Source organism: Eschrichtius robustus, chromosome 1 (assembly GCF_028021215.1).
Source record: "Eschrichtius robustus isolate mEscRob2 chromosome 1, mEscRob2.pri, whole genome shotgun sequence".
In the NCBI taxonomy this organism is placed as follows: domain Eukaryota; kingdom Metazoa; phylum Chordata; class Mammalia; order Artiodactyla; family Eschrichtiidae; genus Eschrichtius; species Eschrichtius robustus.
This window is the reverse complement of record NC_090824.1, coordinates 34,939,707-34,958,451: the sequence shown is the minus strand read 5'-3', so window position 1 is coordinate 34,958,451 and position 18,745 is coordinate 34,939,707. Positions and strand designations below refer to the sequence as shown.

At 36.1% G+C, this 18,745-nt stretch overlaps 1 protein-coding gene across 2 annotated transcripts in view; it reads left to right on the top strand.

Moving 5' to 3' along the window:
- The window catches only part of GPHN (gephyrin), a 632,089-nt gene that overhangs the window by 449,943 nt on the left and 163,401 nt on the right, over positions 1–18,745 (top strand). For both annotated transcript variants that reach the window (XM_068543944.1, XM_068543950.1), the window contains one exon: positions 5,041–5,083. In XM_068543944.1, coding sequence (XP_068400045.1) covers positions 5,041–5,083 — 43 coding nt within the window. The remainder of the gene's footprint in view (positions 1–5,040; positions 5,084–18,745) is intronic.

The following is an 18,745-nucleotide window of genomic DNA, read 5'->3' as shown; positions in this document are numbered from 1 at the left end:
ATATATTATTTCCTTTGATCCCGTAACAGTCTTTATTTTACCGATGAAGAAAGTAAGATTAAAGGAGGGTCCAGAGCCTAAAATAATAAAGACATGCTAAAGTAAAGGTCAAGATATTCTGGCCTGCTAAGAATAGGATGAGGGAGAGAAAATAGTAATATAAGTAAATGAGCTTTAAACAATTAAAAATCTGCTAACTAAATTCATGCCACACATGAATCAAAGCCCATCTCATACAAAAAATAAAGTTAACTGCTGTCATCAATAATAGGAAACCAAAGTTGACATTTTTTCTAATAAGCTGATATAACCCTCTTATTGACTGGAACAGCCCATGTTAAAATAAGATTTATCGACAGTAAAGAAAAGTACATAGGGAGCTTACTAACAATTTCTAAATAGGTAGTCATTTTTGTTATTTGCTTTTTAAAATTTAAACAGATTAAAATTTAAACCAAACCACTGACATAGTTTCTCAGATTATATAAGTAAGCATATATACAGAAGCTTAATTTTTAATTTAAAATGTAACTGCCAGCCAGTAAAATCATGCTAAAAATAGAGAGGGCTTTCTTAATGTCCATCAAAGAAGATGACTTCTTTTGTTCTTGACTTTGACCCCATCTGACCAACTGCTCAGAAATTTTAAATATGAGCCATATTGTATAGATTTATTCCAAGCATTTACAAGGAAAAAGAATACAGGTTGACCCGGTGAGCAGCAAAATAGAGGCAGTTTTTATGAAACCTGAGTTGTGTTAACCTGCAATCAAATGTAATCTCCATTTTAATATTTATACATCTTTATATTGTTATGAACCTATTCTTGACATGGGTTTTATTTTGTTTCTCTCCTCCCTCACTTCTGTGAAATGCAGAAGAGAAAAGATGTTTGTTATTCACATATTTGTACCCCACTAACTGGTGTTACACATCTGGCTTCCACTGGAGAGCCCCTGACATCGCAGGGAACGGTGATCAAAATTCCACACACTAGCTTCAAGCTGGGGGCTCGTAGCTATTGCAGCATTGAAGGGGGTCTTTTCCTGGCTTCTTTAAAATAAGCATGGTGATGGGATGGTTTAAGGGAAGAACACCTCTCAAATCACATGACCACTGCTGTGCTTCCGTGTGTCCTGCTTTCTTCATAACAGCTTGGCACTACATTCTTTCTCTGTATCTTAGTAGGCTTTTGTGTGTACAAGTGGGATGGGGGTTGGGTTTGGGGGGCTGTCAGTGGATGGTTACACATTATGCATGCATCTTTCAATGTTAGAGTGATGTGCCTTCCCTTATGTGTCACAGATTATGGTCACAGATTAAATCTTCTGTGTTCCTGAGAGATTGGGCTGTCTCTCTCTTATTGGTGTGAGATTCATGTGTTTTGATGTTTACACCCTCAAATGTTCTTCATGTTGCATTAAACATAAGTTGAAATGTTTTCCCATAAGAGTTAGCTTTTCATGTTGGGCTGAAAAAGTCTTCATTTCTGTGTAGCAATTCATGTTATTATAACCTATGGCTTTCAATTGTACCTCCCATAATGAAGAGCTGACTTTAAACACTGTGCTATTCTTGTTAAGACCTAAGCATAAGGTAAGTCACTTCTCTAACTGTATCTAAAGATTGTGGTTGTTTGTTAAAGTTTTCTCAGCTTTGTTTAAAGCATTTTCACTTTTTTTCCTTACCGTTTATTACATGCTCTCCCTCCTTTTCTTTTCTGTTTCATTGCTTAAGATGTCTTAATGGACAGTGTGATCTTCAGCAAAAATTATATTATACATGTAAACACATGTTGAAATGAATTAAATGAATTATTTGATGTCTGAAAGCAGGCTTGATTAGTAAATGAATACCTACATTTTCAGTAAGTCTCTTGTGTTTTTTATTTCCTCTATTGACTTTAATATACTGTTTCTACACATTATTTTAGCTTTGATTTCAGTTGAAAGGGGAATTAATTGTCAATACTATAAATGTTATCTTAGTAAAATAACATAATCCAGTAGAATAAAGTAACAGATCATCCAACACCATACTTTTCATTTTTAATCCCTGACAAATTGGGTAAGATGAAGAAAAACAACAACAAATCATAAAATTTGAAACAGACCTGTGTTACCTTCTTTATAGTCCATATTGTGAGAACAATAGTTGTTTCTCAACTTTATTCTTTCAAGTAAATCCCATTACATTGTGAGCTAGGCAGAATCTTCATATTGGGATTTTGTTAAATTAAGTCAGTATTATAATGATGACCAGTTTCATGGTACAGAAAAGAGGGGCATCCACTGCATGCATAAGTATTAAAATGTTTTAAATTAATTTCCTCAATTTTTTAATGTATACTCAAAATCACTAAAGTAAAGAAGTTCATTTAATCATTGATTTTTAAAAGTGATTTCCCTCAAATCTGGGTCAAATAGCCAATGTAATGTAAATGAGAAGACATTGGTTATACTGATGCTGGCAATTTTTGAACCTAGATTCACAGATTCAGAATATTGAATTTTTCTCATCATCCAAATTTCTCTTCCAAAACTGTTTGAAACATATCATTCTAAACTGATGTTCCACAAAGCAAGACTTGGGTTTCTTTATTAAATTCATGCTATGAGGGACTTCCCTGGTGGCGCAGCGGTTAAGAATCCGCCTGCCAATCCAGGGGACGCAGGTTCGAGCCCTGGTCCGGCAAGATCCCACATGCCATGGAGCGGCTAAGCCCATGCGCCGCAACTACTGAGTCTGCGCTCTAGAGCCTGTGAGCCACAACTACTGAGCCCATGTGCCAGAACTACTGAAGCCCGCGTGCCTAGAGCCTGTGCTCTGCAACAAGAGAAGCCACTGCAATGAGAAGCCCGCACACCGCAACGAAGAATAGCCCCTGCTCGCTGCAACTAGAGAAGAACCCTCACAACTACAAAGACCCAATGCAGCCAAAAATAAATTAAAAAGTAAATTAAAAAAAAAACCAAAAAAAACCTACTTTAAAAAAAAAATTCATGCTATGAATTAATTTTTGTTCATTTTTTAGGCCACCTAAGAAAGGGAGAGAGTGTATTTTTTATTGTGGTTTTGATTTGGTTTGCTTTTTTTGGTAAAGCCAGCTAGTACTTCACCTCCATTTCCATTTAGACATTATATAAGTCTGTTGAAACATTTGATGAGACAATTTGAACTACTCATCTGAACTGCTCTGTTCATTGTAAATCTCTTGTTTCTATCCATACACTAGCTCCACTCTAGATTGGAAGGGCTTAAAGATGAACTCTGGAGGAATAGAGGCTACGACTTAAGAGTAACTATTACTGATCAAAGGAGCTGCTTTCCATTCGCAAACGTTGCTTTGCGCTATGGGTTTGGCTCCTTCTGTTTCTACATCTTGTTGAAGACTTTCTTGACTTCCATTTGACTTCTTTGAATTCTGTTTTTGTCCTTCAACATTTTCCCCTTTCTTTTCCTTCTCTCTCCCAGATTTTTCTCTCACTCTTTTAGCTATCTCTTGTGTTCTTTGAATCGTTTATAAAATGTAGTTTATCTCTTTATTAAGCTTGTCTATTAATTTGTCTGTTAGTGTTTGTTTCTTTTCTCCTTTAAGGCTATAGTGATATAGTTAACACTTATTATCATTCCATGGTATGCCAACTTGCTTGGTTATTTTGCAGCAAGTTCATTAGTCATTCTTACCCTCTTGGTATGAATTTTCAATAAGAAATAGCAGAACATTCTGCATTTACATATTGTCATACTTTCTTTTCTGTCTACTAGATTTACCCTCCCCAAACCTCTCTCTCTTCTTTTTCTTTTCCTTGCTCTTGTGTCTTCCTTCCTGTATTATTTTCTTTAAGTAGTCATTAATTTCTTTCCCATTTGGTCCAGCATTGTTCTCCAATAAAACTTTGAGTAAAGAATATAAGAATATTATCTTACAGTTAGCTTCTTCATTCTAGTGTATTTAAAACTAATTAAACAACCTGGGCCAAAAGAGAATAACTTTAACATCTGGAATTATTTTTCCCCTCTTTTTTTTTTTTTTGGTGTGTGTGTGTGTTTCTTGTGTGTATGTTTGTGATTTTTTTTATTATTGTTGTTGTTTCTTTAAACATTAACAATTGTTTTTTTCAGGGAAGGACAACCATAACCCACCCTAAGTTGCAACATTACTTTCATAATTTGTTTCATTACAATAGTAGACTGTGTTAAGCGATAGAAATTAATTTGCTATGTATACCATTTGGGGCAAGCTGCTGCGGAGTGGGAAGAAGAGGTGTGGAGTTTCAATACAGTTGATTCTGAAATCAACAAGTGTCAAGGCCATCCAGCATGGCCCTTGAATTCATCAGTTTTGCAACATGTAAAGGAATGTTCCACTTTGACCTGAAATATTTGAATCAGCATGAGTCTCTGATTGATAACTATATACACACTTAAGAACTGGCAAATAAATGACTTCAATTTCATTGATTTCCAATCAAAACATCTTTCATAACTAATATTATAATTATAATCAATTATAATCAGTAAATAACAAAGGTTATTAGACTCACATGTAAATATTGTATATGAAGATTTCTCTTTTCCCTTCATTAACATATGTAACTAAAAATGACTACCAAGGAACATTTGATTACAACTTTATTACTTGAATTGCATTATTATTTTAGTCAAGAGATATGCACAGTGTCTTTAATATTAAGTGTCTGAATTCACAACTGAATATGTGGTAACTTGAATTTTTTCCCATATACTAATTTCCAATACACATCAATTTAAACATGCCATTAGTTCTACCCTTGTCCCATTTACAATATTGTGCCCCCAATTTTTTTTTTCTAGAAATCAGTCCTTTCTTTAAGTAAGAAAAGGAAAAATTAAAAATATATGGAATAAATGTAACATATTTTTATTAACATGTTTTTATATGTGAGATACATAAAGCCTTTGCTCCTAGACCTCAGGAGTTTGCCCATTAAATATGCATATATATCTGGCTATCTCTGTTATGAGCCCTAAATTACTGAGTTTATGCTCTCTCTGCAGGTCCAGTCCAGGTGCAGCAGCAAGGAGAACATTCTCAGAGCCAGTGAGTATATCATTATTTCAGATGGACTACTGGGTTAGAACTTGTGGTTCAACAAGAAGGAAAGCTAAAAATGACATTTTGGTGAAAGACTGAAGAAGAGCAATGGGGAAAGTTTATGTCAAGAATATGAATTTTAGAGCTTTTGCATTCTAAAAATAGCAGTATCAATATATTAATGAATATTTCCCTTATCACAATTGTTTTTGCAAGTTCTGACATCAGAACTTTGACAGCACTACCGGTTAGGGTAGTAATGAGCTCCTCTGTGACTCTAAGATGAGAACCCTCTTTAATTGCCCCACTGCCAAAAAGTTATTTGAAAGCAGACTAACTGAAAATAATGTAATATAAATCCACTAAATGAATCTAAAAAAGAAAAAAAGGACTCCTAAGAAGGTACATCATAATCATTTCGTGAATATGAATTCCTAAAAGATGTTATCTTCACAGGCAGCATGTTTCAGAACATAGTGCCCTAAACCAAGGATGAAGAAACCTTAATTTTATTTTTCTGTTTTATCACCAATAACATTTGCATGGAAGTCATTTGACTTTGTGTATTATTCATTTTCCTATCCTATAAAAAGGAAATATAAATAGCTTTTCCTTACCTGTATCCCTGAAATGATGTGACATCAAAGGTTGTGCCTTGAAAGCTTTGGGATTCTAAGAGAAAAGTGCTGTATAAATGCTACTTTTGTAGATGTTGTTCTCTGTCACTTAACATTAATGGTATCACCCTGTCTTCTTCCTGATCATTATCAAGAGAAGAAGTGCAGGAGGACCATACTGAAATGGGTCCTTACTTATACCACTGGGAGTTTTAGTAAATGGAATGATTTCTATTTCCAGTAGAATGTCTGTATTATTTAACAATTAAAAAAGTACCTGGAGAACTTCAAATAGGTAAAATTTTGTTTCATTTTATTTTCTTTAATGTAAGATTTTCCCATTTCTGTGTTGTAAATCTGCTACCTTAGCTTGAAAACCTTGAGTTATTAGGCAAGCACACTGCAGTTGTTTGTCCAGGACCTTCATATTAGAGTTATATAAAAATAAATGCAAACAGGCATGTTTAACTTGTATACTTTTGTGAGTTTTCATAACATCTGACAGACATGTGAATCTGAGGGAGGAGCTTCAATAATAGGAGCTGTAAAGTCCTATAAGCCCTTCTTAAGACCTAAGGTTGAGAAAACTAAGAGTCAAGGAAGTGATGATTGAATATTTACTAAAATAAAACAATAGAAATAAATGAAATTTTAAAATGATATTTTTGATGATTACTGTATGATTTCCATTTATTGTTGATCCTGAGATGATGATGGATCACTGATAGTGATTGTGGTGATTAGGAACAAAAAAAATTTCTAACTGAGAACAGATTTCTTTGAAACCTTTTTCACCTCTATCATGGATCTTTGTGCTGTTAGAACTGCTTTCATTTCGCTTATGCTCTTACTGGCTTGTTGGTTGTTAATCACTTTGAATGGACCTTATGATGGTCCAGGTTTTTCTATTCACCTTTTCTTAGGATAAAATAATCATGTAGATGGTCCATATAGCCATTTAGATCCATGTAGAGAGCCCATCCGACATTGTAGCCTCTTAGTTCTGTGAGTTCTATAAGTTTAAGGTCGTTTTTCTCAATGCTGCTTTAGTAACTCATACTCATGCCCATAGCCACACCCAGGACTTTTTCATGAGCTGTTCTACCTCTGAACTTCTTAATCTCATTGCTTATTTAGTCTACTTCTATCTTTTATTTTTTTTCTTCCTTTGCCATGTAGTACTATATTGCAGTCATATAGACCCTATTAGCAGTTCCCCCATTTTCTCAGTGCTATGTCCTGCCTCTATTCCTTGGGACCCTTTCCCTCACAGCATAAAATATCCATTCCCCTTATTTTCCTAGAAAACTCTTACTTATCCTTCCATACTCAGTTCAAGTGTGATCTCCTCTGTGATGGCTTCTCTGAGTTCCCCCAAGGCAAGGTGACTAATCCTTCTTGTATACCCCCTACAGTTTTTTCTATTTTAATCATTTTTTCATTTACTTACTAAATTAACTATCCTCAAGGAAAACATTTCCAAAATGTAGCTAATAAAAAGAAAACTATGATCAACTTCTTTTTTAGCACATATAAAAATGTATCAAAGCAAAAATCAGCAGATACCAGAGAAAGGAAAAAAGTTAGAACTTAATAGAGCTTGTTCAGAATTGTCCAAGGAAGAGTTAACTTCGGTAACTTTGTTCAAGCAAGAGGTAACTTTCCTTTAGCACCTCAAAACTATTGAATTGGCCAAAAAGTTCCTTTGGTTTTTAAGTAAAAATAATAGACACATTTTTCATTTTCACCAAGAACTTTATTGAACAATGTATTCACCGTTTTGTTCCACTACCTTCTGCCATTTTTCAGGCAACGTGATAATTCTGTCTTCCCAAAACTTTTTATCTTTTTGAGCAAAGAACTGTTCCAGGTGCCTTTTACAGTCTTCTAGGGAATTGAAATTTTTTTCATTAAGAGAATTTTGTAAAGACCGAAATAAATGGAAATCTGAAGGTGCAATGTCTGGTGAATACGGCAGATGAATCAGAACTTCCCAGCCAAGCTGTAACAGTTTTTTCCTGGTCATCAAAGAAACATGTGGTCTTGCGTTACCCTCATGGAAGATTATGCGTTTTCTGTTGACTAATTCCAGACGCTTTTCGTCAAGTGCTGCTTTCAGTGGGTCTAATTGGGAGCAGTAATTGTTGGAATTAATCATTTGGTTTTCCGGAAGGAGCTCATAATAGAGGACTCCCTTCCAATTTCACCATATACGCAACATCACCTTCTTTGGATGAAGACCGGCCTTTTGTGTGGTTGGTGGTGGTTCATTTTGCTTGCCCCATGATCTCTTCCGTTACACATTATTGTACAATATCCACTTTTCATAGCCCGTCACAATTTGTTTTAAAAAACAGACCGTTTTCGTTATGTTTAAGTAGAGAATTGCATGCGGAAATACGGTCAAGAAGATTTTTTTCACTTAACTTATGTGGAACCCAAACATCAAAGTGGTTAACATAACCAAGCTTGTGCAGATGATTTTCAGTGCTTGATTTGGATATTTTGAGTATTTCGGCTATCTCCCACGTGGAGTATAATGATGATTGTTCTCAGTGAATGTCTCGATTTGATCGCTATCAACTTCAGCTGGCCTACCCGACCATGGAGCATCGTCCAGTGAGAAATCTCCAGCACAAAACTTCGCAAACCACTTTTGACACGTTCAATCAGTCACAGCACCTTCTCCATACACTGCACAAATCTTTTTTTGGGTTTCAGTTGCGTTTTTACCTTTCTTGAAATAATAAAGCATAATATGCCGAAAATGTTGCTTTTTTTCTTCCATCTTCAATATTAAAATGGCTACACAAAAATTCACCAATTTTGATGCGGTTTTTTTTTAGTGCACGCTGATATTGTGGCTGTCACAATACAATCTAACAAAATTGTTTCGAATGAAGTTGAAGACAAGCACTACTAGAGCCATCTTACAGAAAAAAACCAAATGAACTTTTTGACCAATATTAAAACAACCTGTTGATAAAAAGCTGAGTTTATTCTTACTCTGGTAAGGGAGAGTGCCACTTCAACAAAGTCTTAGTCTCAGAGTCTCAGAAAGGGAACGGCAAAGTCAGGATATTGATGAGGTTTTGAAATTTGATTTAAAGCAGTTCTTTTAATGTGGGCTTGATTAGAATTAAATAAGGATCGTGATATAATCATTTAGAAATCACAGACATGGCAAGGCAAGGATTTCTGAGTCTTGGTGTATAAACCGTTTGTTGGTACTTTCTATTTAAGAAGCTTCTGGAATGAGCAATAAAGTTATTTACAACTTTTATCTTCCAAGGAAGAATCTTCTGGAATAGTAAAGTTATGCTGATAAAGACAATGGAATAGTAATGTTATGCTAATGAAGACAGTAAGCTGTGCACTTACAGATGGTTTCAGGTATCAAGAATTCCCCTTGTGATCAGCCTAAGCTGAAAGATAGACCATTAACAGCTAAGGATGTGATCAATCAATCAATCTAGACTTTCACCCTTACTTAAGGAATCACAGTAGTACATCAACTATCTAGGAAAGTTTTTTCAACCTTCGTAAGTGTCAGTTTGCCTGCGTTTGTTGTTGGATGGTCATTTATTGAACTACTGAATGAGACAGCAGCTATATAGCAACATTTAGGACTGTGGAGGTCTCACATCTGAACCCTGCTACACAAATGTGAGAAGGATTATGATCAGAGTTTGTAGTTCTTTTTTCAGCCAGGAGCCAAAAGTGTCCAAAATTAAGCCAAGAACAACTATATGTCAACAAACTGGACAACCTAGAAGAAATGGAAAAACTCTTAGAAGCATACAATCTATCAAGACTGAATCAGGAAGAAATAGAAGATCTGAAGAGACCAAATACTAGTAAGGAGATTGAATCAATAATCAAAAATCTCCCAACAAAAAAAAAAAGCCAAGAACAGATGGCATCACTGGTTAATTTTACCAAATATTTAAAGAATTAACACTGATCTTTCTCAAACTCTTGCCAAAAATTGAAGAGGAGGAAACACTCCCAAACTCATAAGGCCAGCATTACCCTGATATCAAAGCCAGAAAAAGATACCACAAGAAAAGAAAACTACAGGCCAATATCTCTAATGAATATAGATACAAAAATTCTCAATAAAATACTAACAAACTGAATTTAGCAGTACATTAAAAAGATCATTCACTATGATCAAGTAAGATTTACCCCTGGGATACAAGGACAGCTCAATATATGCAAATAAATAAATGGAGTGCATCACATTAATAGAGTGAAAGAAAAAAGTCATATGATCATCTCGGTAGACACAGAAAAAGCATTTGACAAAACTCAACATTTGTTCATGATAAAAAAAAAACTCTTAACAAATTTATAGGTATAGAAGGAACGTACCTTAGCATAATAAAGGCCATATATGATAAGCTCACAGCTAACATCATAATGGTGAAAAGTTGAAAGCTTTTCCTCTAAGATCAGGTATAAGACAAGGGTGCTCACTTTCGTCATCCCTACTTAACGTATTACTAGAAGTCCTAGACAGAGCAATCAGGCAAGAAAAAGAAATAAAAAGCATCAGAATTGGAAAAGAAGAAACAAAGTAGTCTCTATTTGCAGATGACATGATTATAAAATAAATAGAGAAAATCCTAAAGACTCCACCAAAAAACAGAACTGATCAATGAATTCAGTAAAGTTGCAGAATACAAAATTGACATACAAAAATTCAGTAGCTTACCTGAACTAACAATCAATTTTCTGAAAAAGAAATAAAATGATCCCATTTATAGTAGCTTCAAAAAGAATAAAATAGTTAAGAATAAATTTAAGCAAGGAGGTGAAAGATCTCTACACTGAAAACTACAAGACACTGATGAAAGAAGTCAAAGAAGACACACATAAATGGACAAGTATCCTTTGTTCATAGATTGGAAAAATTAATATTGTTAAAAATGTTCATACTACCCAAAGCCATCTATAGACAGTAGACTATTCCTATCAAGATTCCAATGGCAGGCTTCCCTGGTGGTGTAGTGGTTGAGAATCCACCTGCCAATGCAGGGGACACGGGTTCAAGCCCTGGTCCAGGAAGATTCCACATGCCATGGAGCAACTAAGTAACTAAGCCCGTGCACCGTAACTACTGAGCCTGCATTCTAGAGCCTGTGAGCCACAACTACTGAGCACGCATGCCGCAACTACTGAAGCCCATGTACCTAGAGTCCGTGCTCCACAACAAGAGAAGCCACCGCAATGAGAAGCCCACACACTGCAGCGAAGAGTAGCCCCTGCTCACCGCAACTAGAGGAAGCCCGCGTGCGGCAACAAAGGCTCAGTGTACCCAAAAGTAAAATAAATAAATAAATTTATGTAAAAAAAAAACATTCCAATGGCATTTTTTGCAGAAGTGGAAAACAAAAATCCTAAAATTTTTATGGAATCATGAAAGACCCAGAATAGCCAAAGCTATCCTGAGAAAGGAGAACAAAATGGGAGCCATCACACTTCCTGATTTTAAGCTATATTATAAAACTATAATAATCAAATAGTATAGTTCTGGCATAAAAACAGACACAAAGACCAATGGAACAGAATCAAGAGCCCAGAAATAAATCCATGCATATACAGCCAACTGATATTTGACAAGGGAGCAAAGGATACTCAATGGAGAAAAGACTGTTCCATAGATGGTGCTGGGGAAATTGGATATTCACATTTAAAAGAAGGAAACTAGGGACTTCTCTGGTGGCACAGTGTTTAAGACTCCGAGCTCCCAATGCAGGGTGTCCTGGTTTGATCCCTGGTCAGTGAACTAGATCCCACATGCGTGCTGCAACTAAGAGTTCGCATGCCACAACTAAGGAGGCTGTCTGCCGTAACTAAGGAGTCCACATGCCGAAACTAAGGAACCAGCGAGCTGCAACTGAGGAGACCTCAAGCCGCAACTAAGGAACCCACCTACCACAACTAAGGAATCAATGAGCTGCAACTAAGGAGACCACCTGCCACAACTAAGACCCAGTGCAACCAAATAAATAAATATTTAAAATAAAATAAAAGAAGGAAAATAGACACCTGTCTTACACCACTCACAAAAATTAACTGGAAATGACTTAAAATACTTAAATGTAAGACCAGAAACCATAAAACTCCTAGAAGAAAACACAGGAAAAAAGTTCCTTTACATCAGTTGTCCCCAACCCCCGGGCCATAGCCCGGTACCAATCTGCAGCCTGTTAGGAACTGGGCCGCACAGCAGGAGATGAGCAGCAGATGAATGAGCGAAGCTTCTTCTGCCGCTCCCCATTGCTCCCCATCACTCACGTACCACCTGAACCATGCTTCCCATCACTTGCATTACCGCCTGAACCATCCTCCCCCGCCACCCCGGTCCGTGGAAATATTGTCTTCCACAAAACCAGTCCCTGGTGCCAAAAAGGTAGGGGACTGCTGCTTTACATGGATTTTGTCGATGATATTTTGGATATTACACCTACAGGACAGGCAACAAAATAAAAAGTAAGCAAGTGGGACTACATCAAACTAAAAAGCTTCTGCATAGCGAAAGAAACTATTAACAAAATGAAAAGACAACCTTATATAAAAAGCTCATACAACTCAATAGCAAAAATAAATAAATTAAAAATCCAATATAAAAAGACCTGAATAGATATTTTTCCAAAGAAGGTATACGAATGACCAACAGGTACATGAAAAAGGCACTCAACATCACTAATCATAAGGGAAATGCAAATCAAAATCATAATGAGATATCACCTCATGCCTGTCAAAATGGCTTTCATCAAAAAGACAAGGGATAACAAATGCTGGCAAGGATGGGAAGAAAAGGGAACCCTCATTCACTGTTGATGGAATTGTAATTTGATGCAGGCAACAGGGAAAACAGTATGGAGGTTTCTGAAAAAATTAAAAATAGAACTTCCATACTACTCAACAATGCTACTTCTGGGAATATATCCAAAGGAAACAAAAACACTATGTTGAAAAGATATCTACATCCCTTATTCATAGCAGCATTATTTACAATAGCCGAAACATGGAAAGAACTTATCTCTGCCAGTGGATGAATGGATAAAGTAGTTGTGTCATGTATACACACACACATAGACACACACACACACACACACACAATGGAATATTATTCAGCCTTAAAAAGGAAAGAATTCTTGCTATTTGCAACAACAAGGGTGGACCTTGAAGGCATTATGTTAAGTGAAATAAATCAAAGAAAGATAAATCCTGTATGATCTCACTTATCATAACAATCAAAACAAACTCTTAGAAAAGGAAATCAGATTTGTGGTTACCAGAGGCAGGGAGTGTGTGTTAGGAGAACTGGATGAAGGTGGTCAAAAGGTACAAGCTCCCAGATATAAGGCACATAAGTACTGAGGATATAATGTACAACACGGTGACTATAGTTAACATTATTGTATGGTATATTTGAGAGTTGTTAGAGTATAGGTCCTTAGAGTTCTCATCACAAGAAAAAAATTTCTTTTTCTTTTGTATCTATATGAGGTGATGGATGTTAAATAAACTTATTCTATTAACCATTTCACAATATATGAAAGTCAAGTTATTATGCTGTACACCTTAAACTTACACAATGCTGCATGTCAATTATATCTCAATGAAACTGGGGAGAAAAACAAAAACAAAATTAAGCCTATCTGAGGAGTCTTTAGAAGAAGATATAGGGTTATTAGCCAAACTACCCAATTTTCTGACTTCTTTGTTTGCTTACTAGATCTTTTTAGTAATATAAATGATCCCAGAGAAGTATACAGGCATGTAAGAACAACATTCTTATCTAAAAGCAGCACATGTTTTTCGTTGAAAGGCCAATATTATATCTAAAGCAGCTGAGCCACTGCCAATGTAATTTCATGAAACTTTCAAGTGAGGAGTTCTTTAGTCTTGGTGGCATTACCTAACTCACCTAGTCTCTGAATCAGAGCATGTAGCACACTCCTTACTTTCTGGGCCTCTTGTAAAGCTTGAAGTAAAGAGGCTTGAGAAAGGAAGAAAGAAATCCAGAATTTCCCTAGAGTGATCATGATTTTTATTCTTAAATCAAGGTCCACTTTTCCTACTTTTTTAAAAATTAAATTATCTAACAATCTTTTTTTTCTTCAAAAAGAAACTGTTGGCTTAAAAATGGATCTTGGATGATGTTGGGGACTCCACTGAAGGCAGGCATCAGTTAACAAAGATAGTAAGATCCTATCTAGTCTGTAGGCTTTTGTACCACAAATCCAATACCAGTAATTGGGGAACACCCAATGACCTATTTGGGACCAAAATACCCATAAGTGCTTATCAAATATGTTATAACATTTGGAGCCACTCATCAAAAATAATTCTGCACCATACAATAAAATTTAAAGTGTTGAGTCCATTTAGAGGTTCTGAAACAAAAGAAAAATAGTATCTTAACTTGTAAGGTGTATAAAAGTGAGACAGCCTCCAAATACATTGTTGTTTCTTAGTTCCCTTACAAGTTCTATTTCTTTTAAAGTTTGGTTCCCACCCCAAAAAATTAGAGAATTATTTTGGTGGAGTCAAGAACCTTGTCTTCTAGGTATGACCTAAGAAAGGATTTTAGATCTCCATCTCTTTGGCCTGTTATATAGTTTGTCATTGGAAAAGTCACCTAATAGTTGAGTATAGTTCCCCAGGAAACCAACAGATTCATTACGAGGAAGTGGAACCAAAGGAATCTGGGTGGCTACCAAAAAAAATAATAATAATGTAGTGCAAAACCAGTTTGGTTGTATGCTTTAGCTAGTTCACAAGTAAATAACAGCCAAGTATTAGATACATACCAATGAATGATTAAGGATGCAAACGAAGTGCAATGTTAAGAATAGGGCAATATAGATAACAGTTAAAGAAACATTAAACCAGGGGAAGAAAGGGAATAAAATAACAATGAAAATAAAGAACAATAGAATGCAGATAAAACTGTGGCAGTCCACCTTCTTAGTCTATGGATCTTGGGTAGAAGCTCCCTACACTCATGTGGTCAAAGGTTTTGGATGGAGGATGTCTCTTTCAGAGAATTGTCTGTTTCTAGAGGATTTCTAAAAACTCCTCGGCTTAAAATCTACAAATTCAGGAATGGATTATGCCTCTTTGGGAGACATGAATCCAAAGATCAAACCTTTAGAGTTGTATAGCTGTGCTGATTACTAACAGTACTTGATAAGGTCCAACGGGGTTCCAGAGCTGTCTTTCTCTGATGTCTCTTCCAAAAGACCACTTCTCTGGGTTTTAGGTCATACAAGGTTATTTAAAAGGGTGTTGATGAAAGGCTGCTTGTACCTGTTTATAAGACTTGGTGTATGGCATGAATAATTCCTTGCAATATTTAGCCATTTCTGCTTGCAATAGTGTGGAATTTAAGGAGATATTCCTAGATGTATGTGGGAGAGTTGATGAACCACAGAAAGATTTGATCTCATTGCCATTAAAGACAATGCCTTAGGTCATGGAAGTTCAAGAGTCTCTATGTTTGTTCTCTCTACCTTTCCTGAAGATTGGGGGTGAAATTAGTAAGTGGCATATCTTTCCAAAACTCTTTAGTAATAGGCCCAGGAAAATGGGTGCCTCCATTACTAGAGAGAAAGGTCAGAATTCCCTGGACTGGGAACATGAAATCAAGAAAATTTTCCTACTATTAAGAGTATAGCTCTCTATCAAGGGAAGGCTTCAAACCATCCTAAGAATAAGTAAACAATCACCATGAACATATTCAAAACCCAGAGAGTAGTTCTATGAAACCCATTTGGAGGTGTTTAAACCTCAGGAGGGGGCCCTGAGTTTTGGACTCTTATCCATGTCCCACCTTTATATTCTTACCAGGATTATAGTGGTGACAGATGAGATAGAGTAAAGCTTTCCCATCAGTATTAATTATTTACAGTGGCAAATTTCTTCTTTAACTTACGGGTAATTTCATGTAAAATTTTTATAAGATTCTATTTGAAGTCCTTCAGTGCTGCTAAATAGCTAATAGTGCAATTTACACCCAGCTTTCTCCTGGTGCCTCTTTTCTGATTGGAGCTGATTGCTAGCATTCTATAAAAGGGGCTTTGAACTCAATTTGCTTTTAAAGCAAAGACTTGGTCCCTTGGGGTATTATAAGGGCTATAATTTTAGTGAAGGCTGTCTGTCTGGCATGATGATTAGTCAAGACATTTCCTCTAGTTTCCATATTATCTCCTTTTGTTTGAGCTCCTATTTTTATAATAGCCACTTCCTCAGGAAGCATTAGAGCACTTAAAATTTCTATAAATTGCTAACCTTTTTTTTTTTATTATTATTAATTTATTTGGCTGTGCTGGATCTTAGTTGCCACATGCAGGATCTTCATTGCAGCATGTGGGATCTTTAGTTACGGCATGCGGGATCTAGTTCCCCGACCAGGGAACGAACCTGGGCCCCCAGCATTGGGAGCATGGAGTCTTAACCATTGGACCACCAGGGAGGTCCCTAAATTGCTAACCATTCTTAATTGAGATTCCTTCTGAGGTCAAGAACCCTTCCTTGTTTCCAAAGCATTTCAAAATCATGGAATAACCCAAAAGCAAATCTACTGTCAATGCATGTATTAACCCTAATATCTGTAGCTAACTAAAACTTCTGGTGTGCTCACAGAGTTCTGCCATCTGGGAAGATTTGCCTCTGGCAAAGGATCATATCCTAAGGATGAAATTTTATAAAGATTAGGTAGGAAGTTAGTAAAGAGCTAATTTTAACTCGCAAAAGGCCTGTTCATGTTTGGTGCCTAGGGAAGAGGTTCACTTTCAAAGGACTTGGTTAAGTCTTTTATTGGCATGGCAGTTGCAGAAAAGTTGGGAACGCATTGCCCGCGGCAGTCAGTGAGACTCAAGAATCCTTTTTATTATCTCTTAGTTAAAGTCCATATTCTGTCAGGAGTAAGAGATTTACTTCCTTGAGAGAAATCATGTTCTAGGTAATGAACTTTACTTAGACAAAGTTATAACTTCTCTTTGGAAACTTCATCCTCTTTGTGAGTTAAAAAAGTAAGTGGATAGATGGAATCAATCTTAGAGCTCATTCTATCTTTAGAACACAACGTTACCCACATGTTGAATTGAGTAGAATCACAGGGAAATATAAAGTCTTAAGGTCCTGGTTGAGGACTTGTGAAAAGTAGGAGAGTGTTGCAGTAAATCTTTGCAACATAACAGTCAAAGTATATTTTGTATTTTCTCAGGAGAAGGCAAACAAATATTGACTATTTTGATCTAAAGAGTCATTAAAGAAAGCAGAACATAAATCTCCACAGTCAAATATGCAGCCTCAGGAGGCACTGAAAATAAAATACGTTTGGAAGTGGGAAATGGCTATTCTATTATGGGCCTGTTGTGCTGAACAAATCGCTATCCCCACCCATGCAGCATTTTGACTGAGGGATAGAAGTGTTACAAAAACTAGTACAACATATGTTGCATCTTTTCTCTATTTACTTTTACCTGTTAGTTTTAGTGCTTCTTTAGCTTCTGGTTCAAGAGAGCATTTTACACTTTGGGGTATAGGTTTCGATGGCTTGATTTGGGTACTAATAGGTTCAGCCCCTGTAATCCTCCCTATATTCATTGAATTTTTGCTCACAGAATGAAAAAGTCTGGCATCTCCTTGAGATCTTCAATTTAGGGTTGATTTAAACACAAAGATACTAGTAAATCAATTTCCAAATTAGCTGTAATCTCTTTGCAAATAAGGGAGTCCTCAGAGACTTCAAGAAAGAAACCATAAGGAAAATATTTAACAATTCTGTTATAGTACACCCTGCCTAGCAAGTTAGCAGGTATGATATCACAGAAGAAGGAAGAATGTTATTTTGTTAAATGTCCAAGGGTAACAGTTATGAATGACATGGAACCAACAAAAGGATTATTAGAGATACCCACTGAGTAGTTTTTTTTACCCCATGGGGGAGGTTGTGTAACAGTGGTCAAGTTTAAGATTGATAGTGTTTGCCTCTATATCAATTAAAAAAAAATTTTTTTTTGGCAAGGTTCTCCTTTAATATTTAGAGAAATTTCTCCCTGGGAATTTAAGGGTAAAACAAAAAATACCCCTCATTAATTTATTTTTTTTCCCCTTTAGCTTCTTAGCTAACACAAGATAGTTCTTTTTCCAATATCCTTTTTTATATAGTATCTGTAAGTATCTTTATCAAGAGATTCCCTCTATTGGGATTTACTGACCCTGGTAGAAATATCTAGTTGTTTTATCTCTAATGCTATCAATTTATTCTGAGTTTTATTTTGTTTTTGTTCTAAGACTCTCAAAATATTCAGCAAGGTGCTTGAGTTCTGGCAGTGGCATTATTTCCCATACTAGTTTTTGCTTGCCTACTAAATCCCCTATTTGGCTTAAGACTGTTTACAAAAATCTAGAAGAGAGTTAGGAGTCACATCTGCTTTAACATCTACTCCTGAGTGCTGTCTAAAACTGTTAAAGAGCCTATCCCTGAGGTCTCCAGTGTTATCCTTTCCTTGCTTGTAAGACTAGGTCAGAGCCCAGTCTACTTTCTCAGGAAGGACTTCGGGAATAGCCTCCAAAAGACTATGACCAACTTCTATAGCTTTTCTAAACCCCTCTGGTTTCCTATGCAGTTTAGGTTCTTCTAAGTTACCCACAGGTTCTTCAATTCTGCTTTCTCATGGAATTTTTTGCGTCTCAAGCTTCCACAAACATAAGAACTAATTGTTATAGAACTTGAAGCCCTGGATATGTTCTTAAAATTATTCCAAATTTCTCTGCAAATTTCACTCTGCCCTTTCTAGGCTTTGGAAAGTCATTGATGACTCTCAGCTCAGAGGAAGAATGGAGCTTAAAATCAACCATAAGGGGATTTTTTTCTGTTCTGAAGGAAGTTAAACTTTAAGAGGTAACTGAGCTTTGGAAGTTTCTGGCCAGCCACAAGGAAAGGGGAGTGGAGCAGAGGGAGAGATGGGTGGAGGGAAATGGAGGAGTATAGGATGGGGCAAAAGAAATAGTTAAGATAAAATCC